Source organism: Astyanax mexicanus, chromosome 22 (genome assembly GCF_023375975.1).
Source record: "Astyanax mexicanus isolate ESR-SI-001 chromosome 22, AstMex3_surface, whole genome shotgun sequence".
In the NCBI taxonomy this organism is placed as follows: domain Eukaryota; kingdom Metazoa; phylum Chordata; class Actinopteri; order Characiformes; family Acestrorhamphidae; genus Astyanax; species Astyanax mexicanus.
Window position 1 is genome coordinate 24,041,025 of NC_064429.1, and position 23,927 is coordinate 24,064,951.

Genomic DNA, 23,927 nt, shown 5'->3' on the forward strand with positions numbered 1-23,927 from the left:
AAAAGACTGTATGCATGCAGTGATAGTGTTACTGATGTTTTTGATGAGAGTGCGCCCCCTCGTGGTGCAATATTTCAGATGTGGGCGTGGTCTGGTTTCATAGCAACCAAAAGCACTGACTTCTTTCACCGGCCAAACTAATCCAAATATTGAGGCGTTTTTTCCTTTTTAACCCTCTAACTTTGTTTATATTGTACATTATTATATCGTTAATAACTCTAAATATATAAACCATTCACTAAAAGCTAATAAATAGTACAAAAAGCTGCTAAATGACCGACAAGAAATTTCTCTGGACTGGACTGGGAGAGAGCAGCCCTGTGCATCCTTGGTGAGAAGTTTCCTTACTTTACTGTAGTTAACTACTTAATCTTAGGTAGCTTAATCAAAATGTTAACATTAGATTAGATAACATTAGGTTAGATAGCTAGCTAATATTCAAGGTTCAGGATATATTAGGTTAGGCTGAGGTGCATTAATTTCCCTCTACGTTTGATAGGGTTCAGATGAAAGGTAGTTGCTAAATGTTGCTAATGATATAAGCTGAATATGAAATACAGTATAATAAAGTGAGAGAACTGGCATTGATTTAAGTGCTACCAACACAGTGTGTGACCTTTAATCAGTAGTAAAAGTGGCTTTTGAATCAGTTTCTATGATTTTGCTATTTATAGGTATATGTTTGAGTAATATGAACATTGTTGTTTTATTCTATAAACTACAGACAACGTTTCTCCCAAATAAAAATATTGTCATTTAGAGCATTTATTTGCAAAAATTGAGAAATGGCTGAAAATAACAAAAAAGATGCAGAGCTTTCAGACCTCAAATAATGCAAAGAAAACAAGTTCACATTCATAAACTTTTAAGAGTTCAAAAATCAATATTTGGTGGAATAACCCTGGTTTTTAATCACAGTTTTCATACATCTTGGCATGTTTGCCACCACCAGTCTTACACACTGCTTTTGGAAAACTTTATGCCACTGCTGGTGCAAAACAATCAAGCAGTTCAGTTGGTGGAATGCCCCTTTAAACAAACACCACTGATGTGAAACATTAAATCCTAACCAACACCTTAACTGGTGTAATAAATATACCAATGGAAAATTGCTCATTTAACATGTTTATACTATGTATTTTAATGTATGTTTTTATTACACACACTGTTCCAGTCAGTTTAACCCAGTAGTGACAATAAAGGGCAAAAGTTTTGACCAATTATTGGTGAATTATTTTAAGTGAACCATAGTCTGGTGGGGAAAAAATGACAAATATTTATGTAGAAAAAATATTCCTTTATTTTTTTTTTATCTACTTTCTGATTGTATTAAATATGGTTAAACACAGGTAAATTGGTCTGGAAACTTTATTGCTGTTCCTAAAGGTTAAACATAACTGAAGGGGAAATCAGATTTAGACTTTACCATGTTTGTGAGCATCCTTATACCCTACTTTGTTTCAGGTATAAGGAAAGATTACGCACCAAATTCCTAAAGGACCCTCTAAAGAAGAAGCAGCAGCAGTGTGGGGCCCTGGATGCAACAGACCGAGGGTGGCGTTTTTTGAACCCGGGTCAGGATGATTTTAGAGATGGATACCCAGCACTACAGGACGAAGTCTTCACTCAGCCTCAGTGCAGGATAACTCTTCCACTGTTCGGGCTGGTGAACCAGGCTCGTCCAGCCACAGTACTGAAGAAACGATTCAACAAAGAGCAGGCCTGCTACTCCAGAATAAACTGTCTGCGCCAAACCCGGCGCCAGTATGTGGAGGCAGTGGAGCAGAAGCTCAGCTCTCACCCACTGGCCCTGTATCCTCACTTAACAAGTGGACTCCAACCTGAGGTAACTGACAAACCTACAGTCCAGCTGCTAAACCAGAAATCCTGTTAAAATACTTTGTAGTTTTTTGCCAGACAAGCCTTGTTTTTGAGGAACACCGTAGAAATGACAGTGGTATTTGAGCAATGGGGAGTTTGGGTCCAAAATCTTTGCATTTTAGAAAATAGCCCAGTTGCTAGCATGCTAATACTTTAGTAGTAACATGAGACGATGCCAGTTACTGGCATGCCAACACTCCAGTAGCAATGTAAGAAGAGGCCAGTTACTGGCATGCTAACACTCCAGTAGTAAACAGCTGTGGTCCATCTGCTAGTCTTTTGTGACTAATATACAGTAAGTTAACTTTAGCATATTGTAACATGAGGACGTTAACCGACATAATCCAGATCACTTTAGCTAGCTATCTCAAATACTAGCTGCCTTGATTACCCATCTGTACCCAGCATGGACCAATTCTACACTCAAATGTTGCAATGACTCAAAATGCAGATTCATAATCCTACATTACTAGCAATAAAAGACCTAGCTAGGGTTAGCAAACCTTACTGAAGCTCAGTGATTACCTGTTTAGGAGAATAATAGCCAGCCCACCCATTTACATGGCTGGAGCACACTGTTTGCGTGCTGTTGTGTTCTATACCTGGCAACTCGGGGTGTGGAAATGGGACTGGGTTAACGGCAGTGGGCTGGTTTGGAGACCAAAACTCACACAGATTACCATGACACATACTGGCTAAAGACAGCTTTGCTGTCACCAGCTGCCGGTGCTTAAACAAATACTATTTCCTTAATATCTTAGTAGAATCCTAACTGGTTCTTTAAATAAAGAACTCCCCAAACATGTAAAATTGTACATTTTCAATTTGAAGTATTTGATAGGAGTCAGCATATCCAAGGCTTCTAGATATGAGGTTATGTTTATGGTTAGAGACAAATTTAGGTTAAGCACGTTTGTGGATATTGATTTGTTCCAAGTACCAGATGTCCCAGAACTATGAGACTGAGAAATGCCCTCTACAGTCTGGAATTCATTATTCCATTTGTAACATGGTTCAAAGGAGAGAGTTAGAATTAATTCATAAAAGAGCCTTCACTGTTGAACTTGGAATGAACGATCAACTGGACAAGACTAAGTTCCTTATCTTCCACTTCCTCTGTACAGCTGTTTGATGACGTACTATCTGTCCTGGACCCTGAGATGTGTGTCGAGAGGGAGTCAGATGTTATCAGTTTCTCGAAAGAGGAGGTGTCTAGAGAAGAGAATGTGGCAACATGTGAAGGCCCAGAGCAAGAGACGTCAAGGGAGGAGACAAAACTGTCCATTGGTACAGTGTAAGTGTTTTATGTAACACTCCTACATAGCACTGTGAACGGACACATGCTGCCTATGTAAATTCATGTGATATTCATATGATAATCAGGCAAAACTGTGTGTTCATGACTTGACCCTCTTTAACCATTTTAGAAGCACAGTATGTATGAAAAAGTCTACTAAAGTCTACTACAGTATAGGTATTTTCTACTTTAATTAAATATCTGTGACTCACATCCAAAGATCTTCAGCTGATGAAGTCAAAGGCTGCAGTTCTAGAAACCCTTATAAACTCCCGGAAACTATGGATACCCAACCCAAAGGCAACCAGATGGTCAGCAACACATTCCTACCCTCACCTGCTCAGGATGAAGACATTACCGAAGTAACCAAGCTCTTCTGTGACTGGGTTGCCTTACTGGTCAGTCTTTACATCCTAACAAGTAAAAGTGTATTCAGGACACAATAGATAAAATAGATCAGAATACAATCTGTTCATGTCTGTTCTATTTCTATGTAGAGTTTCTTTGTGGTCAGTTAATTCTCATGCATGTCCATATGGTTACCTTTTTTTCTTAAGGGTGGGGAGACAAGCAGTTTGACGGAGTCCACTATCCACAGCCTGTTTTTCTGTGGATTTGAAAAGAAGACTTCTATAAGGTCTCCTGTTCATGTGCCAAAGGACGATTCCTCACACAGTGCACCTAAACTGAAGGACCCAGAGTTAAACAAAGTAAGAATTAAAGTACCATATAATATTCTTCAAATATGTGCTAAATTTCATTGGACAGAAACTAATACCTTTTCTTATAATGTGTCCCATCTCCCACGAAAGATACAAAATGCTGCATTATGGGATATGCATGTGGGGCCTCCTGCATTGAATGTGGTTGTGAATTCTGCTTATAAGTTGTTGTCAGTTCACTCAATTCTAGCTAGATTACCACCCCCTATGATGTCCATTGTAAGTGGTAATGACTTTTTAGGCTGTATTTCTAGTCCTCAGGTTTGATGAAGCTCATCATTACTAAGCAAATCAAGCAATCAAGCTGTCTCACAAAAAGATCTCGCTGCTCCCATTCTGTCTTTTGCCCTGCTGCCTGTCTGCAATATGCTATTCAACCATTCCACTGCTTTCTGTAACAACTACATAACGCAATATATGTACTTTTACTTTCAGTAGTACATTTCAGAATAAACTACTTGCGGTACTTAAGTACAAAAAAGTTGAATACTTTTAGTACTTACACTTAACTTCAACTTCTATGTAAGTCACTTTTTTTGATGCCGCACTTGTACTTCTACTCAAGTCTTGATCTCTAGTACTTTATGAATCTCTGCTCTGACACTGTGGATTAAGAAATGTACATATGCATGAAAAACCATAGGAAATCCAGACTAAATTCGAAACTAAAATTCAGGTATTTGTTACATTATATACATTTGATCCAGTCAATTTTGGTTTCACACTGCAGTTTAGTGAGCAGGGATGTCTGTCCCTATCCTATACATTATTTGTTTTTTTTAGAATGCTGTAGAGATGCCTTTCTTCTGATGCTGTGTCATATTCTATCTAAATCTGTAACTACCTAGCTTCCTGTAATTAGTCAGAAAGCCCGAACCATCCAAAAAAGTGCCAACATTTGGGTCCGACTGTGGTTTGCAGTGACTTTTACACTAGCTGTTTTGCTTCAAACCAAGTAAGGTAGATGTGAATGCAACATTATTTATGTTGCCTTGCCATGAGCACACTGGCAAGTGTTCAGCCTCGCTCACAAGATAGCACCCAACAACTTTTATAGTTTACATCAGGGTCTCTAAATTTGCTTGTGTTGAGCTACCATCCTACACCTCACACCTCCATTCCAAATCTAACACACCCATTCAACTGCTCGAGCAGTAATTAGATGAGTAGATGGATCAGGTGGGACTGATTAGTGGTTTGAGCTAAAGTCTGCTGAACAGTAGCTCTCTAGAAACAGGGTTGGAGACCTCTGATTAACATATTACAGTTCAAGTCTGCTAGTTAGTGCATTCCTTCTCAGGCTTCTACTTCTTTCTTTGCTCTTGCAGTCATGAAATATATGTTCATGGATTACTTACAGATTGACCAGCTGTTTTCTCAAACTTTTAAACCATCAGGTGTATCCTTCCAACACAAAGACTACATATGGTGCATGGTACTTAGACCCAAAAACATGGAAGAAGCGTCCTGCTAGCGAGCCACTGAGAGACCCTTCAGTGACAGAGGATCTGGAGCTCGAGCTGCAGCCAACTGAGAAGGTCTGACTGGTGGTACTTGTGACAAAAACACAAGCAAGCTGATAATGTTAAAAACAGGGTCAGCTGACTTCAATTTCTAATAAGACATGTGACGTCTGTTCATATCTCTCTGCTGGGCAGGACAAAGAACTGAAGGAGATTCATGGAACACAGGCCTTCAGGGAGTTCATCATCAGTAAAGGACTGAGAATGCCCAGGGTAAGACTATGGAATTCCCCTGTTTCTTCATGAAACAAACAAATGTAATGTTTCTCATATTTAATTGCAGATATTTGACTTCATAAAGGATCACGTTTATTATTTATTGCAGTTTCTCAGCTCTCTTTTTCCTTCGGAGGAGGAGGAGCAAGAGCACAGGACTAGAGGGACTGACGCAACTGCCTCAGCTTCAAAACGCAAGGGGCAAGCCACGCTTTAAATACATCTCAGCTCTAATTCCTGTGTGGTGCAGCTGAGCTGTACTCTAAATTAAGAATGATTAAAATACAGTAGCATCTAGATAGACAGACAGACAGACATATAGATAGTTAAGACAGACACACAAGATAGATAGATAGATAGATAGATAGATAGATAGATAGAACAACTCATGTTTCATATTTCTGTTCTTACACAGTATGTGGTTTATTTTTTTTTTATTTACAGTGAAGGTTTTTGGTCTTGATCTGTATAAATTACAACCATATAAATGTGCAGACAATACATCTTTGTCTTGTTCAGTCCTTTAGTTATATAATCAAATAATACAATTTTCCGTCTTTTTTTTTTTACCATAGTGGTCTAGAAGCTCATCTGTTGGGAGGGTCTCTTCTGTCTCTGACTCTTCTCATCCTCTTTTCCAGACTTTTTATCATGCAGGCCATTTCTGCAAAATCATCAAACAGAAATATGGTAATAAATATACATTAGTTTTAAAGCCACCAGTAAAATTTTAAACTTTGTGTTTTCCAGTAGGAATCTCCCAATCTAATCCAGTGACTAGGGATCAGGACCAAACCAGACATATTTTATATATTCAGGGTTCATATACTTTTTAGTCAATACATTTCCAAGATTTTTTCATGATGTTTCCATGCCTTCAAGGCAAATTTACTTGCCCATACAATTTTTAAAACATCAGTGCAATAATAAAACCAAAAATCAACTAAAACTTTAATAAAAATTAATTATAGTAGGTCTAAAAATTAACCTGAAAAAATGTTGACACAATTTAAAAAAATAAAAAGTTTGAAATTATATAAAACTATTGTAGAAACTTAACACTTTTTTTAATTTTAAACTTTGTAACAAACAGAAAGACTAAATCAGGATTGGGCGGCAAAATAACCTGATTAGGACATCCCGAATTTCTTATCCATACTCCTACCTTGATTTTTTTTATTTGAAGATCCTCTACTAAGTTTTGGAGACTGTCCAGCTTGCTTTGTAGGTGCATGCCTGTCTGTCCTGTTAGCTTATCTCCGTTATTGACAGCTGTTGTAACACAGAGAAAAAAATTCCTTAATATAAAAAACTGCTCCACAGTTTAATGCTCAGAGGCTACCCTTTTGACCTACGCCTGGCATTAGACATGGTTCCAATAGGGTCATGTTTACTTGAAGGCCCTTTCACACACTAACCCAGAACTTTTCTGGCGATCACCTGGGGGAGCTGCATGTTTAAACAAACATCCTAATCTGTTGTACCAGACATTACCCATACTTTATCAGAGTTCATCAGAGTTACCAGAACCTCAGAAAGGGCAAGTTAACATCAGCCAAGATAAGAGCACCTCAATGATTCTCAGAGTATTTTGGTTTTAAGATACACTTTTAAGATACTATATGATTCTGCATGTGTTCCTTTATAGCCTGGATGACTGAAAAAACATCCAGAAGGCGAGAAGGTGTGTCCAAACAATTTACTGGTGCTCTAAACACACACACACATTGCAATTCACTACAGGGAGTAGGAGTGCTTGATTATGTAGAAATGGTCTCTGGTTGTAATCCTAAAAAGCTCCAGCTGTAGCAGGAGTCACCATCTCTGGTATTACAAGGTCAAATCTCACATATTTGAAGATCACTGGTGTGGCTTTCTGCCTCAAGGCCATTAAGCAGGTCAGTGGGGAGGTCAGAGGTTAAGAGGGAGTGGACTGGAGATCTTCGTCCCAGTGTTGCCACACAAGATGAAGATCTGTAGAATGGCCGATTGTCTCTCAGTCTCTGCTCTACATCTGAGAAAACAGAAAACAGCATATGAAGAATTATACTACATGAATAAAACAAAATAAAAGTATACACTAATCACATAACTGCAAGGGCAATTTGTCAGTTCATTGATTAGTTAACAGTGATTATCCACAGAAGCACAAGAACTCACTGGCAGCTGAAAAAGCACCGTTCACATCCAGTTTGCCAAGGTCAGTGGTTTGGAGCGGACCCTGCTCACTGTGTTAAAGCAAGACATGCAAGAGAAGCCACATGTGCATTATATGCAATTAGGGCATTAACAAACACACACACACACACACTCACAGTATATGATGTATAGGAACAAAGGGAAGAGAAAATGGAACATGCTTAAACCACAAGCAGGAAGTGTTGCCATTTACTCACAAGTTACAGAATAGGCTTTCACATACAGTGCTCACACAAGCAAGTTCAAAGCAAGCGCTGTTCAAACAGACAAGCATGCATAAGAGCATGAGCAGGAGTAACCGCCTTTGCCATTCTTAAGCTCTGCATGCTCTCACTTTTAACCTGGGGGCGCATTCTATGAGTTTAGTAATATCCACATCAAAAGGCCAATCAAAAAAATATGTGATTATTACAAATCACTGTTGGCAGAATTAGCAAAGTGCTGTGTAATGTTACATAAAGGCCACAAAAGGTTGTATATTACCATTAGTTACTTTAGATTTTGTAAGGCATACTGAAGGTCTAAAACCACATTAGCTGTTTTCATAAATAAAAAAAAAAAAACAATAAAATAAAATATACTCTTTTCAATAATCCATTCAAAATAACTAGTTAACAATACGCTGCCAAAGATAAGTTCTCCTCCACCAGTCTTACACACTGCTTTTAAATAACTTTATGCCACTCCTGGTGCAAAAATACAAGCAGTTCAGCTTGATTTGATGGCTTGTGATCATCCATCTTCCTCTTGATTATATTCCAGAGGTTTTTAATTTGGTAAAATCAAAGAACTATAATTTTTAAATGGTCTCTTATTTTTTTCCAATGCTGTATATATCAATAAAGTTTTTGAAGTGACTCAAATCTTTTTTTTGTACTTTTATGCAACACAGATCTGATTTTTTTCCAGGTCATGTGCATGTCAAGACTCTTGGAAACTAGAGAAAGCTGGTGCTGACCCACATGGCAACAGCACCTTTAGCTTAGCTTAATATTGGACTCAGTCTGAGTTTGTGCTTCATGCAGTGACTCCATGATGACCTGATGATCTGAGGTCACTCTCTTACTTTCTAGCCCTGGGGTTGTCCTCAGACCTTGTCCTGGTGTTTCGGCTGACGTCAGCCACCTGGTCTTTATTGATCACATCCTGTAGCTCCTTCACCAGGCTTCGCAAATCAAGAGTAGGGCAACTAGGCCGCTGGCTATCGATGTTTAGCTGGAAACAGACCAAAGAAAGCATTTCAAACCTTTCCATTACATTAAATCCTAATATTTGGATTAGCTTTTTTGCTTGATCTGTACCTTGATTCTGCCAGCGGAGTTGGACAGAAAGGTTGTTGGGCTCTGAAAGGTGTGCAGTTCTTCTGGAACTGTAGGGCTAGTGAGGGCAGACCTATGGATGTTGTTGCCTGTGGTTCGGGAATTGAGGGCTTGCAGCTCCTACTCAAGACATACAAAGCCATGTTGCAATAGCAAATAAATAATGTTGATTTAAGGGAGCGACCGATCTGCCGATGTTAGTATAGTTGGATAGTATTATCAGTAGAAAGCATACCTTCACTTCAAGAGCATGCTGGAGCTTCATTCTCATGATCTCTTGCTCTTGCTTCTGAATGAACTCCTGGCACTCTGCAAAGCTGTCTGACATCTGGAAAAGATCAAGTGTAACAATCAAACTGCATGGTATATAAACCCCTGTACTGCACCTTGTATCATGTGTACTAGCATAGCCTTTTCTTCTAAGCTGCAGATCACGAATGAAGTACAAATATATGAGAACCTTATGTAAGGCAGTGTCCAGTCTTTCAACTTTGCTCTTCAGGAGTTTCTCATTGGTACGCATAGTGTCCAGCTCAGTCTCCAGCTTCTTTCTTCTCTCCTTCTCAAAACACAGATCCTGCATGTGTCGCTTGATCTCCTTTGCTTGGTAACGCCTATCCTGAAAGTTAGTAAGCATGCATAAGCACATACAGTGGCTTGTAAACTTTTCACATTTTGTCACCTCAAAACCACAAACTTTGTATTTAATTGAGATGTTTTTTGCCCATTCTTCTTTATAAAACAGCTCAAGCTCAGCCAGATTGAAAAAAGAGCATCTGTGAACAGCAATTCTCATGTCCTACCACAGAAGCTCAAATGGATTTAGGTCATTTCACTGTAGCTCTGGCTGTATATTTAAGGTCATTGTCTTGCTGGAAGGTGAAGCTCCTTTCCAGCCTCAAGTCTTTTGCAGCCTCCAACAGTTTTTTTTTTCCAGAATTGCCCTGTGTTTAACTCTGACCAGCTTCCCTGTCCCTGCTGAAGAATGCTTCCCCACAGCATGATGCTCCCACCACCATGTTTCACAGTGGGGATGGTGTGTTCAGGGTGATGAGCAAGATTACTTTTCTGACACACACAGCACTTTGCATTTAGGCCGAAATAGATTTGGTCTCATCAGCACCTTAACAGCACCTTCTTCAACATGTTTGCTGTTTCCCCTACACGGCTTGTGGAAAAGTGCAAACGACACTTCTTATGCCTTTCTTTCAACAATATTGTTCTTTCTGCCACTTAATTATGCTAAATTTGGTTCTGCTCTTTTTTAACAATTAAAAAAAATCTGAAATGACAAACAAAGGTAAGATTACATTGATACCGTTCTCAAGGTTGGTTAATTGTTCAGCACTAAATGTAGGTTACCTTTGCAGCTCCAATCAGGCCTAAAAAACTATGACTAAGTGCTTGTAACTGTTAAAGAGCCTTACCTGAGCCAACTTCTCTGTGGTCTCCTCCAACATCTGCACCCGGCTCTGGAGAAAATCGATCTGCTCTCGCTTCGCTGTGATCTGCTTCTGCATGCCCAAGGCTACCTTCAGACCTGCAGCACATGCAGCACCAACAGCTTTCAATGAATCACATTCACTTTATGGATGCTATAAAGGTACTGGGACACCTGCTCTTTCATGGTTTCTTCTGAAAGCAAGATTCTGTACTGTCTCTACTGTCCAGGGGAAGGCTTTCTACTATATTTTGGAACATTGCTGTGAGGATCTGATTTGATTGTATTTAGCAACAAGAGCAGAAAACAAGAAAGTATGTTGGAAAATCACTTCCCAACTCCCAACCGCAGAAGTATTGGATAGAGCACTATCATTCCATAGAACCCAGCTATCACTCTACTGATTCACAGCTCAATGCCGGAGAGTTTTATACCCCTCTAACCCAGGTCAGGGACTTGGCATGGTGCCAACAGGTTCATGTTCGGTTCATATTATATTGGCAATACTTCGCTACAGACACCAGACAAGCTGTGAGTGCAAATTGGTATGCATATTTGTGTTTGCAATTGGTGCAATTTACGCCAATAAAAGGGGTGTCCCAAACATTTGGACATAAAACAAATATTTATTTAAAAATATAAAAGATTAGGACTGTATGTAGCAGTTCCAGAAGCCTTCGCCAACACAACACAGACCAAATATCAAATATATATTTTTGTGGCTGTGTGCGCGTCTGGCGTTCAGAACGTTCAGTTATTTTTCTTCGCCTGATTCGCCTGACCTGGAGAGAGTAAGCAAGGCCACTCTGTTATTGTCAGCATGTCAAAGGATGCATTGTGCAGCACTCTGATGCACTGAAACTTGTGTCATATGAGATCACATTGTTCTTGTTCTCCCTGCATTCCTTTCAATAACATTCCCTAAACAAATAGGGCTTATGGGAATTTGACTTCAATGGACAGTTCGAGCATAATGCCCTCTAATGCATTTATCCAGCCACACAATGTATTGCTGTTGTTGGACAGTATCGTACCACGATGACGCGGCACAAAAGCAGCGAATGGACGAGCGGCGGAGTCAGGTTACGCCGTCACATGACGGAAAAGCACACGGCGGAATAATAGGTGGAAGTTAGCGCACCGAGATGCTCCAAAACTAGCATCTCAGTGTGCAGCCTTCCTGCCATTATCCACAACCCAGGGATAATACAGGGAAGGCCACACGTGAAGACACTCCTTAAAGAGATTAAATGAGTCCAGAAGGTCAAAGTGTGCGGTTTTCCACCTATTATTCTAGACTTGCCCAGATCTCATCTCGCTGGAGGAACACGGTGCCTTACCTTTTGACCAAAGAAGACAGTTTATAATCAAAACATCCTCTGGCTTTAAACATGGACTGTGTTCACACTGGAGAGGGAGACTTCCCTACACTCTTCCTAACACACCCTATTTCCTCCACCCTAAAAAAAGGTTATTGAGTAAGGATGGGGTGAATGGGGTTACTGAGTGCAAATATTTGAAAGGTCATCTCGCTTTTCTTCCCAATTTAGCTATTCCGATTATCCCACCCATTCAGTTGCACTCCCCTTATCACTAGTAATGCTACAACTCCTGATGACTAGCACATGCCTCTTTTGATATATGAAAAGCAAAGTCAGCCACCATTTCTTTTGGAACTGCTGCTGCTGTAGCATTATCAAGTAATCAGTGCGCTCGGAGGAAAGCGCAGCAACAAGACTGTAATACATTAGCTCACAGACACCTGTGCTGGTCAACATCATCTTGTGGGGAGAGAGAGTGCCATCTACTGTACCCACCCACTCTATCAGACTCCGGCTTCTGATAGCAAGCAGAGTGACTGGGGATTTAAACCTGCGATCTTATGATCATAGGGGTAGCGCCTTGGTCCGCTGGACCACCCAGAGCCTCTTAAAGGCATAGTTTGAATAAACAACCCAAATGCACTATCATGGCAAAAGGCATGGGACAGGAAGCTGCAACTGTCCTGTAAATGTCCTGTAAATTTTTTGCTACATCCCAAGCAAAGGTCTCAAAAGTATTCACATTCATTACTCAGGCAAAATACTTTTGTAGAAGTTGAAGTATCAACTCAAGCTTTTTACGTAAGTGAAAGTGTAAAAGTACTGGTTTCAAAACTACTTAAAGTATAAAAGTAAAAGTAATATAAGGGAAAAAATGCCATTAAAAAAAAGCTTAGCCTGAGCCATAGGAGCCTTCGGTGAAATATCCCCCAACCCCAAAACTCATTTTTCTAAAATACATAATGACTATAATGTTATATTAAAAGATGCACCTATTTATGTATTTGTATTTTAGCACAATGCAAATATATTAAAATTAAATCTAAGTTGGGACTTAGATTTGGGATTGAGATATCGGAATAAAAAAGGAGCTGAAATGAAATAGGAGTAACCAGGCTATTTTTAAATTGTAAAGAGTAGAAAGTTCAGATAAGTATGGAAAATTGTAAGGAGTGGAAGTTAAAAGTCGCTTAAGGAATAATTACTCCAGTAAAGTAAGGTAACAAAGTATTTGTACTTTAATACTTGACTCCTCTGGTCCCATATACGCTAAAGAAAGCTGTATTGGCATGTGGGATATGCAGCTGCATCTTATACAGATGTGGGCATTCCCAAGCCATTTACTGAAGTAGCACTTGAAACATGACAAAATTAAATGCTGCTATCCCTTGACTCTTGGCCTTGGTCTGTGTACTAAACTGGTTGGTTGGCAATTGCCTGTTTCTCGCAGCATGTACATAAACATCACACAGCATCTGTGTGTGTGCCTGTGTGTGTGTGTTTGTGTATACCGTGTCCATCAGCTCCCTCTAGAGCTCTGAGGGTGCTCTTGGCCTGCTCCAGGCTTGTTTGAGTGTTATTAAGCCGAGCTTTAAGCTTGTGGTTCTGTTCTTGTAGCTCCTCAGTCTTCCTGCTGTGCTGCTCTCTCAAAGCCTCCTGCTCTTCTAAACAGAAGAACCAACACAGTGCCAATAGTGATTATTAAAGAGGTGTGATATGGCAGCATAAAAATATCAAACACTAAAGAAACTTGTTTTTCATGTCTTGTGCAATGAGATAAATTAACACAATACATAAATTACCGCTGTATATCCATTTTTGTTATCTTTCACTTTTTGGCATGTTTTGAATCATTGTATCAGAATTTATTTACATATACTTGTATTGAAATTTATGATTTTTTTTTCTTCTTCTGTAAAATCTGCTAAGAAAAGCAAGATGACCTTTCAAGTACTTGCACTAGCTTATACAAGACCCCAGCAACCAGATCTTTCATAGACCTGAAGGCCCAAGACTTACATCTTTAGACTATGCTTCCCCACCTTCACTGTCAACAGTTCTCTGCCTTAAATATATATAAATAAATAATAAATAAAAATAAATAAACAATTAAATAAATCAAATAAAGAGTGGTGGCATACTTTTAGGCTAAAGTCTTGAAATTAAATGTTAAATTATATGTGAAACATTTTTCTATGCATTAAATGTAATTTGTAACATGCATTGTATCATCATTACAGCCGGCCGAAAAAAAAAACTACATATTTTCAATTTTCAGTTCTTAAACAACTTCAGCTTCAGCTGTTATTTCCTTTACATTAAATTATTACATACTGTAGTTTTTTTAAAGAAGAGTAAGAAGTCCCCTTCAACCTTACAAGCAGCTTTTATATTAAACATTGTGTTAAATATAAACCTCATTTAATTTTCGTTTAAGGCAAAGTCTAAAATATGAAAATCACTCCCACATAAGAGAGTTCTTTACAGGTTTCAGAACAGAAGCAAATGTCTATCTACTAAGATTCCCTCTCTCAGCTTCTATATATAAAAATATACAATCTCCTTCATCCCATTTTGAAAATCACATCAAAACAGTTTTGAGACAATTATTTAAGATGTATGAACATGGTAAACACAATGCATGTTTTTTGTAATCTGATTTCTTCTTGAATGGATATTCAAAATACAAAATAAATAAATTAATTAATTAATTTAAATCCTCATTAAACTCAGTACAGCCTCAACTCAAACCAGTCACCTCTGTTACCTTTAAGTTCACTCAGCTTCAATCGCTGCTCCTCTAGCTCAGCAGTCATCTGCTGTTTCTCCAGAGTTAGCTGATGAAAGCTGCGATTTCTCGCTGACAGCACTGCCTGCTGCTGAATCTTCTCTTTTCCCAAAGCACCCAGCCTCACTTCCGCATCCTGCAGGGCGGCCTACTCACAGGCAAATCAACATTATAAGAGGAGATATCAGAGGAGAATAAATCAGTAACCATCAGTCACACACAACAACCAAAAATAAAATAAGAGCTGTGTACTGGTGAGCAATATGATACTACCATAATATAAAACATCATCTTAGACATCACATACAATTTGAGCATCTGATCATTTTTTTTTATAATACATAGATTAAAATAATCTTGTTTAGCTCACAATAGGGTTACAGCATTTATACTTGAATCTGAAGCCTCTAAAAGCTTTTGGATGTTACATACCCCTCTACACCACCACCACCATCTGCATTCTGCACACAGACTTTAGAATGCCCAACATTATACTGAACACTATATACACTGTATGCTGTGTTCTTATTCTAATTGGTCACCTATCTATATACACTGACACGTCTAAAGTCAGGGGAAGGAGTCAGGGGACAACTTGAGAACACTCACACCTGTAAAAGCTGTAAAGTGTTATCTTGTGAATAAGACAGAATACTGTATCAATGTGCTCATGGCAAGGTGATGTGAATTCCCAAAGTTTGTGTGGGGCCTGATAGTGAGTGCCAGACGGAATGGGTTTCCATTCCTATTTCTTAACATACCTCAATCCACAGGGTCACCTCTATATTGTGAAACATTTCAAAGAAGGCATTACCACCCACAGAGGAGAGTGCAGTGGATGGTAATGATTGTGGTCGATGACTTCTGGCTACGATTGTATTCCTGTGAACAGACAACCAACTCTGGCAGAAATCATACCCACATTCAATGCAGGAGGCAGTACTTGCTAATCCTGCAGGTCAGGGCAGCATTCTTGGCTTCCACTGAATGTGGCAAAAGTCATGGGACTCTAGTCCCTAGTCCCATGGCCCTGCCCTTTAGATTCTGCATCTCACTGTTCAAACACAGCATTTGTAGATGTACAATCAATCACCGAAGCCCTTCTGTTGTTTATCAGCACCTAAGAATGGTCCAACAATAATATTTGGTCGTTGGTGGTGCAGCAAATTGTGCAGCAACCTGAATACCTGCAAAGTGTATCTATTAAGTGTATTTTTATTTAGTGAGTGTATGGACAAATTAGACACACCTAATAAACTAGAAACTTGTGACCTATTTTGTGACCACTGCTTTACTACCTTCAGTTGTTGGTTGTCTTGTCTGAGATCCTGCACCTGCTTGGCTAGGCTGTCCTTCTCCTGCTGCAGAGCCCCTAAAGGCTTCCTTAGCAGCTCTGTGCTCTTCTCCCCATCCAGAACCTTCATCTGCAGCACCTCCACCTCAGCCCACAGCTCCTGCATCCTGGCCTGAGCCTCCTCCAACTGCCCCCGTGCCTGCTGCGCCCCCTGCTGCTGGAGCTGCAGCCCCATCTCCTGCTGGTCCAGCAGAGTCTGCAACCGCTCGGCTTCCCTGCTGCTCTGACCCTGAGATCCATACAGACAGACACACAGTTCACATCAGCATCCAGCAATACTTTGGAACAAACTGTTCAGCAACCAACTGAGTCAGCATGGTAGAGTACGTGTATGATTGGAATTTCAATTTTGATTTAAGAGGGTACATTAGTAAAAAACAAATGTTACTTAAAAACCTGCATATGGTATAAGCTTCCTTTACTTGTTAGCTTAATATTTTGGCTTATAGCTCGTGCTTCAGAGCTTCCAAGTACAGAACACAATGTCAAAAGCAGCTTAAATTATTTACAAATAAAATAATATATGATCATAAGATTACATTAAATCTTCACTACTACAACCCCTACTTAATAAGTTGTGACGCTATGGAAAATTGCAATATATATATATATAAGCATTTCAGGCCGGCAGCACATCACAAATAAATAACTGACCACACTGTGATATTCCTATTGTAATACTGATTTGTCTGTGATTTTCCACCCCTGATGTCTTTAAAACAAGTGAGATCAATGCCACATCTGGACACAGTTAGCATGAGGTTTCTGTTTTAAACAGTAAAGATTTTAAGTGTTTTTTGAGAATGTAACTATCAGCAATTGCTGAATGACAGTTCTTTATGCCGTAAAATTCCTCCTGGATACTTTTATCATTTAATATGATGCAGTGCAGTTTGCCTCTCATATTTTCTTAAGAAACACTCCAATAACACATTTCTTTTTTTATTCTATATATTTTTTACTGCATTATTAGTCAAAAGAATTTAGCCAACTTTTGTGGATGGATGTTGTTTTAACATATGAAATGCAGTTGACCAGACAAAATATGAAACATCTTGGGTTCAAACTGGCTGCAATTAAATAAAAAGTCTAGTAAATAAAAGCAACATTGCAGTTTTTGCACTTTTTTGCTTTTGCCTTACTCTCTCAATTTTTACGGATTTACAGATACAAATACCTCATGGTATCGTGCATTAGCAAACTGTAGTGTACAATCTGTTTACTGACTTGAAGTCGCAAGGCCTCGTCCCTGGCCTTCTGAACCTGCTCCAGCTCATCACGTAACTGCTTCAGTTCGGTCTGTGTCTCTGGCTGCTTTGCATCTGCTGACATCTAGAGTATATAAAACCTCAGGGTCATTATATCATATAACACACACACACACAACCACATAATCACCCTAAATCAGTTTATGCTGCTTCACACAGACAGACAATTCTAACAGAATTAAATAGATCAGCTCTCTGACCTGCATCTCTAGATGTCTTTGACACTGTTCTTTGAGGGAGTGGACAAGGCTCACCAACTGCTGGATCCTGATGTCTTGCTGCTCCAGCTCCTGTCTCATGGTTTGGATGGTGAGGTTCTGGTGCATTCCTCTCTCCCACAGCTGCTGCCTCTGCAGGCGCTCCACAGATAGCTCATCTGCAGTTTGCCGTAGTTCTTTCTAATGAGCCAACGAGGCAAGCAGTGTTACGGAAAAACAAGGCAAAATAAATTTAATTAATACATTAAAACATTAATGGACAAAAGCATTGGAACACATGTAAAACATGATAAAGAGCATTAACCTTTGTTAAATAGCCCACCGTTGTTCTCCCGCAGCAATCCAGCTATTTTATTATCACCCTTTAGACTGGGTGATACGGGGCATATTCTTGCTCCTGCGAATAAACCGTTTTTTACATCGTTATTGAGGCTTAGTAGCTCCACACCTCATTGGTAGAATCCTGAGAGCTGACATTTAAAACGTGGCATGAAGAGCTTTAAAATATGCACAAAAAGTTTATTCAAAACCACTGTTTACAACCCGTGGCGTTAGCTACATCTCCAGGTGCCGCCATCTTAAAGTAAAGTCATGATCAGGACAGTCACAAGCATGATATTTTGCAGTTTGGAAAGGCACAAACACGAACCATTCTGTCTTCTTTTTCATTTGCCTTCTCCTCCGTTTTGCCAGCTGAAGCTCCAGTCCGAGAATAGCACACATTCTGGCAATGTCTTCTTTACATGTACACCATATACTTCCTTCAATGTTACGTGCTCGTCACTCTACTGATCACGATATTTACTTTAAGATAGCGGCACCTGGAGATGTAGTTAATGCTACAGGTTGTAAACAGTGGTTTTTAAAGTTCTTAATGCCTCGTTTTGAATGTCAGGGCTCTCTGGATTCTATCAATGAGGTATGGAGCAACTTTGAGCCTTGATAACGATGTAAAAAGCGGTGTATCTGCAGGGGTAAGAATATGCCCCATATCACCCAGTCTGTAGGGTATACAAACTGAATAAAATTACTGGATTTTGGAAAGCTGTGTTAGAACAGAGGTGGGCTATTCAACAAAGGTTAGTACTCTTTATCATGTTTAACTACACCAAAAGTCAATTTTACACAATTTTACATCATCCCCAAATGTAATACTCATCCCACAAGTACTGGATGGAGCACTACCACAGCTAATTCAAAGCTCAATGTAAGAGAGGATTTATACCCCTCTAGCCCACACATGCATTCTTATTATTGAGAGATAAGCTCTGTGTACTTTTGCACATACTGTTTGTGTCTAGCTGAATCAATGCATTCATTAGAAAAGGGGTGTCCAGTGTCCACAAACATTTGGACACAGTGTATCGTGCAGACTTAGCCTCTATTGTGCATAAAGCTTGGGCATCTTAGAAAGCATTCAGAGAAAGTACTCTGCAGAAGCCTCTGAACAATGTCCATTGTTCTACAGCAAAATGTGCCATAAACAGGGCTCAGATGCGTGTTACCGTGAGTCGACACAGCTGAGCGTCCAGTTCCTCAGCCTGCTGGTGTGAGAGGTCTCTTTCTCTCTGGATCTGCTCAGCCTCTGAATGAGCCACAGTCAGCGCCTCCTCCAGGGCATTGACCTAAACAAGGAGCCAGAAGTTCACTCCCTTTCCCAGAAATGTGCTTGGTGCTTGATAGCTCCCATATGTTTACAGAGCATATGGAGACTATCAAGAACAGCAGCGTGTATTAGAGTTCATTACTGCGTAAAGCTCAAGGAACATGTGGGGTGTTTGTATAGATATTTTGCATTACCTTTGCCTGATACTGATTCTGATTCTCCATTAGTTCTGAGCGCAGTACAGAGAGAGCAGACTCCAGAATGCTGATCTGGGATTGATGAGAGGAGGTCTGGCTTTCAGCCTGTTTTCTTGTATAAACACAAAACACAAAATACTTCTATATACGCTTCCATACTATTTAAAGATGCTATAGCATTATAATAAAATGTGCCCGAGGCAGATCAGCATGGCTCTTACTGTAATAATTCCACCTGTAGTTGCAGACTGGCTGCATTACTCTGAGACCGACAGAGGCTCTTAGTCAATGCCGCCATCTCCTGGTCATGACTGGTAATGAGCTGCTCCACTCTGTATAAAACACAATGTATAAAAATTATGCATACATACATATTTAATTGTACAAATAACTGACAATCATATCAATAATCTCAAATCATTATATATAACGTTATTAAAGCTATATAGTAAATGTGTATTGTTTAGTTGTTTATATGCATACTTCACTTTCTGCTCCTCCAGAAGAGATTCTGTTCTCTCAGACGCCTCTTTATTAATGTCTTCCAACTGCCTCTCCAGCTGCCCAAAAAAATAATAATAATTAACTGCCAGTCAGGTGATACTTACATTTGCAACAATTCAGTTTAAAGTGATGCCATTAGTCACACATATGAAAATATATAAAACAAAAAACACAGGTTTATTTCCCTCCATTTATGGAAATATTTTCATCCACTCATAGTTGAAAACACTTGCATTAGCATACCTCATAAAAATGGCTAACATCACCTTGTCTTTTAATTCACCAAAGGCCTGTCCTATTAGCATTTTTTGTGGACAATGCATAGTTGCAAAAATATTGCGATAATAGCATAACAAAGCAATTAAAATCCTATATATTTTTTTTTAGAATCGACAGTGCGCCTTATGATCCAAAATGCCTTATGTATAAATTTTAACAGTCAGAACAGTTAAGCCACTGTGCTGAAGTGCAGAAGAGTTATACAGGAGTTCCAGTTTAGTTCTCCAGCACAGAGACTGGAGCTGTATTAGCATTAGTAGCGTTAGTTCTTTTGTCATTCAGAGGCGAGTATTATCGGTTGCTAACCTCGGCTAGCACTGCTGGAGCTACCCGCTATCTGCGCTAAGTGCTAGCGCTAGTTATTTTGCAGTTCCAAAGTGAGTATTATCGTCCTGTAGACTGCTGCTAACCCCGGCTAGCACTGCTTGAGCAGTATTAGCATTACCCGCTAACCGCACTAAGCGCTAGCTCTTTCACCGTTCAGAGAGATGAGTATATCAGACTGCAGTCTGCTTATTTACCACGTTACGTGCTACGTGGGACGAACACTTAGGGTTCCTCAATGTAGCACTGTCTGGCTGCATTAATGCTAATGCTGCTACTTACTGAAAATCTGGAAATCTAAGCTAACTCTAAATAAAGGTAGCCCTTTACTTTCCCTAATAAATAATTTTCATTTTTTTAAGAATTACAGTTTTGTTCACTTAGCTGAATAAAATACTGTTCACTGTTACATATGTGACCAAACATACAAAAATATAATCGACAATTTTACAATTATCACAATTATCAAATATTATCAAAGTAACATTTCTAACATATAAAAGCATTTAGACATAAGTGACATACCGACTGCAGTTTCTCCTGGAGACCACAGTTCTCATTTTCAATATGTTGTAGTGCTTTCTCCAGGACTGGTCCTAGCGGAAGCTTGTCAGGATTGAAGGGGCCGTCACAGCAGAGATAGCTCCTTTTTCCACTGCGCTTCTCATACTGTGAGAGTCTGATGAACACGTCATGCAGCATCTGCTCCATGGTCTCTGCTTGTCTTCTAAAACACTCTGCTCTGTCCTCAGCTTCCATCAGCTTCTGCTTGACTTTGTGCAACTCCTGAAGAGTCTCCTGTAACTGTCCTGTTAGCTCAAATTGCTTCGTAGATTCCTTCTCTCTGTAAGGAGAAAATGTACAGACGTACTGCACTTCAGTCATAATTAGATCACAAGGGTTATGTTTAGATTTCTCTTACCTTAAGTCTTCCAGTGCATCTTTTTCAATCTGGTTCTCGTGCAGTTTGGTTTGTAGCTGGATGATGGTGTGGCGGTAATGATACTTCTGCTGGTCATGCAGCTCATATGTCTGAAAGAAATTAACAGGGAATATTAAGACACTGTATAAGGTCAAATCACCTGATAGACCTAATTTTTAATCGATATAGCAAAAATACTAATCACAAGTTTTATGTTGCACCATACATAATACAATGTTTTTCCCTCAGACATTTAAAAAGCCATAACACAGAAAATATACAAAATAACACCAATAGCACAAACTGTACATAATATATATAACTAATAGTGTATTAATTAATATTAAACATATAATATACCCTAAGGCACTAATTACATTAAATTAAAGTATTATAACAAGTATTTAAGCTTTTTAATGAAATACCCTGTTCAGTGTCGAATCGCTACTCAGAAAAAGCCATAAAATAATGCATTAAAACAATAATAATAAAATATTGTCAAATCCACCAGTCATTATTAATGTTTTCATAAGCAATATGACTGCAACTGCAATCTGTAGATTTGTGAATGTCATTGATTTTTATGTGGACTGTGCACTGCAGCCCTAGTATGAAACACAAATATCACTTCAAAAAGGCTGCTAACTTGCTCCAGATACAGACCTCTCTGATCTGCCTTTGAAGGTCAGAGACCTGCTGAGAGTACTCCTCTACAGCCTGCTCAAGAACATCTTTCCCTGGGAAGTTCAAACATCCTGCGGTGTTCACATCCAAATGATCGGCAGTAGGTCGAAGGACGCACGGTTGTCTGTAAATGCCACGTTCTGATGATGCTTCTGATGATCTACCTGCAAGACAGAAGCCAAAATCATGTAACTGAGTTTCATGTAGACTTCAAAGTATACAGATAACAGGCTATTATCAAAAAGTGTAATATTCTCACTTGTTGCTGAACTGTAGTTTACTGGCAAGTCCGTGTTGAAAGATGTCCGACCCATCCTCTGCATAGTCAGTCTGGTGGCTTGTTCAACTTCTTCTTGAAGCTTTTGTGTCTCCCTGGTTTGTTTCTCCAGTTCCTCACTTTGAAGAGTGTGATTAGTTTGTTTAGAACAAAAAGTGTTTTTTACATCACTATTTTTCAACCCACCTTTTTCTTGGAAACAGAGGCATCACCAGGATTGTCAAGTTAGTGGGCATAGCAAAATGGATTTAAAAGGTAAAAAAGACAGACAGACCAAAAGGAGGTGGGTGGAAGGATGGAGGGATGGATTGACAGACGGACGAACAGAGAGACAGGTAGGGAGAGAAAAAGACAGATCAATGGGTGGATGGATGGACTGACAAAAAAGACAGGTGGATGGATAGAGAATGGAATAGAGGGACAGGCAGAGAGATGGAAAGATTGATAATTGAATGGATAGGTGAACAGGTGAATGAGTGAATTGATAGACAGATCTCTCCCAAATATTAATTATTCATACCTCAGAACATCCAGGCTGATATTGGGTCTTTCTGGCATGCCTTCTTCCAAACAACCTAAAAAAAGATTAAGGAACTGTTAGACTTAGATTAGTAAAGTCTGGCCTGCTTAACCAACTAGTTAACTAACCTAGCTAGTTAACTGTCGCTATCGCTAACATACTAGCTTACTACCAAACTACGATAAACTTTTACAGCCTTAAGGGTTTTCCTGCCGCCTTTATGCGGACTAACAGCGGGAATATTAGAGTTGAACTCACCTGGGGGAAGAGCTGGCTGAAGCGGGTCCCTCACAGCTCTCTCACGGCGGGGCTCGACCTCCGGGCGGAGGCGCTTCTCACTCTGACCGGTAAACATTGTTCGCAGAGTCGGGCTGCATTCTGTGATTGTTCACTCTTCAACACTGATAAAATAAACAGCGGGCGAAATAGTAAATATGGAAAAGCGGAGCTGGGCGAGTCGTTAATTTGCCGGGCGCCGAACAAAATGCATACTTACTAAATTAGCTTAGCTAACCTCGCTAACTAGCAAAATAACTCCGTTCAATAACTTTTCCCCTCTCTGTGAGCCAAGGCAGCTAATTTAGCTTAGCTTAGCTTAGCTTGTTAGCCTACAGCTTAACTGGATGAGGGAAGCCGCGCTGTTGCTCTAGCAACAGGTATCCTACTGTACCAGAGCCGGTGTTCCGTCAATTTGTGCTATCTTGTCAAACCGTGCTGCCCTAGTGTTTATTTAACTGTAAAAACACCATAGTAGAGCATGTTTCCAGTAAGAGTCCCAGTAGATGTAGCTAGCTAGTATATTTGGAAAGCATAAATTACTGTACCTTGGCAACGAGAGGACATTACAAAATGCTTTTGTATTTTTTATACTAATTATTGTATTTTTTTATTCTTATTAATTTTCATTTACACTTTTTTGTAATGACAGTGAGTCCATGTTATAACAGATTTATTATTAAAACAAAACAAAACAATTTTGTTTTTAAAGTGTTTAAATCATCAAAAAGTGTAGGTCAGCGCATGCGCAGTGCCTTAGGAAGCACGTATCGATGGGTATCTTAACCCG

General features: G+C 39.4%; 2 protein-coding genes across 7 annotated transcripts; one reads left to right on the plus strand and one right to left on the minus strand.

The window, feature by feature from the left end:
* Positions 1-121: 121 nt before the first annotated feature.
* zgc:158260 (uncharacterized protein LOC571389 homolog) lies at positions 122-6,142 on the plus strand. Its single transcript, XM_007243963.4, has 8 exons — positions 122-331; positions 1,465-1,846; positions 3,006-3,175; positions 3,399-3,576; positions 3,736-3,888; positions 5,298-5,438; positions 5,559-5,636; positions 5,749-6,142. The coding sequence occupies exons 1-8, from the start codon at positions 273-275 to the stop codon at positions 5,854-5,856; spliced, it is 1,269 nt and encodes a 422-aa protein (XP_007244025.3). The 5' UTR covers positions 122-272; the 3' UTR covers positions 5,857-6,142.
* Positions 3,728-23,648, minus strand: LOC103044815 (coiled-coil domain-containing protein 158). 6 transcript variants are annotated; one of them, XR_002649626.2, is made up of 26 exons: positions 23,120-23,643; positions 22,862-22,916; positions 22,324-22,460; positions 22,044-22,228; positions 21,381-21,490; positions 20,984-21,302; positions 19,835-19,911; positions 19,573-19,683; positions 19,349-19,463; positions 19,054-19,173; positions 17,531-17,728; positions 17,290-17,394; positions 16,007-16,291; positions 14,688-14,856; positions 13,432-13,584; positions 10,585-10,697; positions 9,618-9,776; positions 9,393-9,485; positions 9,140-9,277; positions 8,905-9,053; positions 7,800-7,867; positions 7,489-7,653; positions 6,805-6,911; positions 6,210-6,303; positions 4,404-4,503; positions 3,728-3,864 (listed from the first exon to the last, which is right to left on the minus strand). XR_002649626.2 is itself a non-coding variant. In XM_022667474.2 (25 exons), exons 2-25 carry the CDS (start codon positions 23,214-23,216, stop codon positions 6,289-6,291), a joined length of 3,243 nt encoding a protein of 1,080 aa, XP_022523195.2. In that variant the 5' UTR covers positions 23,217-23,262; positions 23,358-23,643; the 3' UTR covers positions 6,086-6,288. The 6 variants fall into 6 exon arrangements, 4 of the variants coding, with proteins under 4 accessions (XP_022523195.2, XP_022523194.2, XP_022523196.2 ...); XM_022667474.2 differs by lacking the exons at positions 3,728-3,864; positions 4,404-4,503 and having other exon boundaries at positions 6,086-6,303; positions 23,120-23,262; positions 23,358-23,643; XM_022667473.2 differs by lacking the exons at positions 3,728-3,864; positions 4,404-4,503 and having other exon boundaries at positions 6,086-6,303.
* Between the last annotated feature and the right edge of the window lie 279 nt (positions 23,649-23,927).

Coding starts and splice junctions, on each gene's coding strand:
- zgc:158260 (XM_007243963.4), top strand. CDS start 273: ATGACCGACAAGAAATTTCTCTGGACTGGACTGGGAGAGAGCAGCCCT. Junction 332..1,464: donor AGCAGCCCTGTGCATCCTTG/GTGAGAAGTTTC, acceptor ACTTTGTTTCAG/GTATAAGGAAAGATTACGCA. Junction 3,176..3,398: donor AAACTGTCCATTGGTACAGT/GTAAGTGTTTTA, acceptor TCACATCCAAAG/ATCTTCAGCTGATGAAGTCA.
- LOC103044815 (XM_022667476.2), bottom strand. CDS start 23,216: ATGTTTACCGGTCAGAGTGAGAAGCGCCTCCGCCCGGAGGTCGAGCCC. Junction 21,491..22,043: donor TTCAAAGGCAGATCAGAGAG/GTCTGTATCTGG, acceptor AATTTCTTTCAG/ACATATGAGCTGCATGACCA. Junction 19,684..19,834: donor CTGGAGGAGCAGAAAGTGAA/GTATGCATATAA, acceptor TGTTTTATACAG/AGTGGAGCAGCTCATTACCA.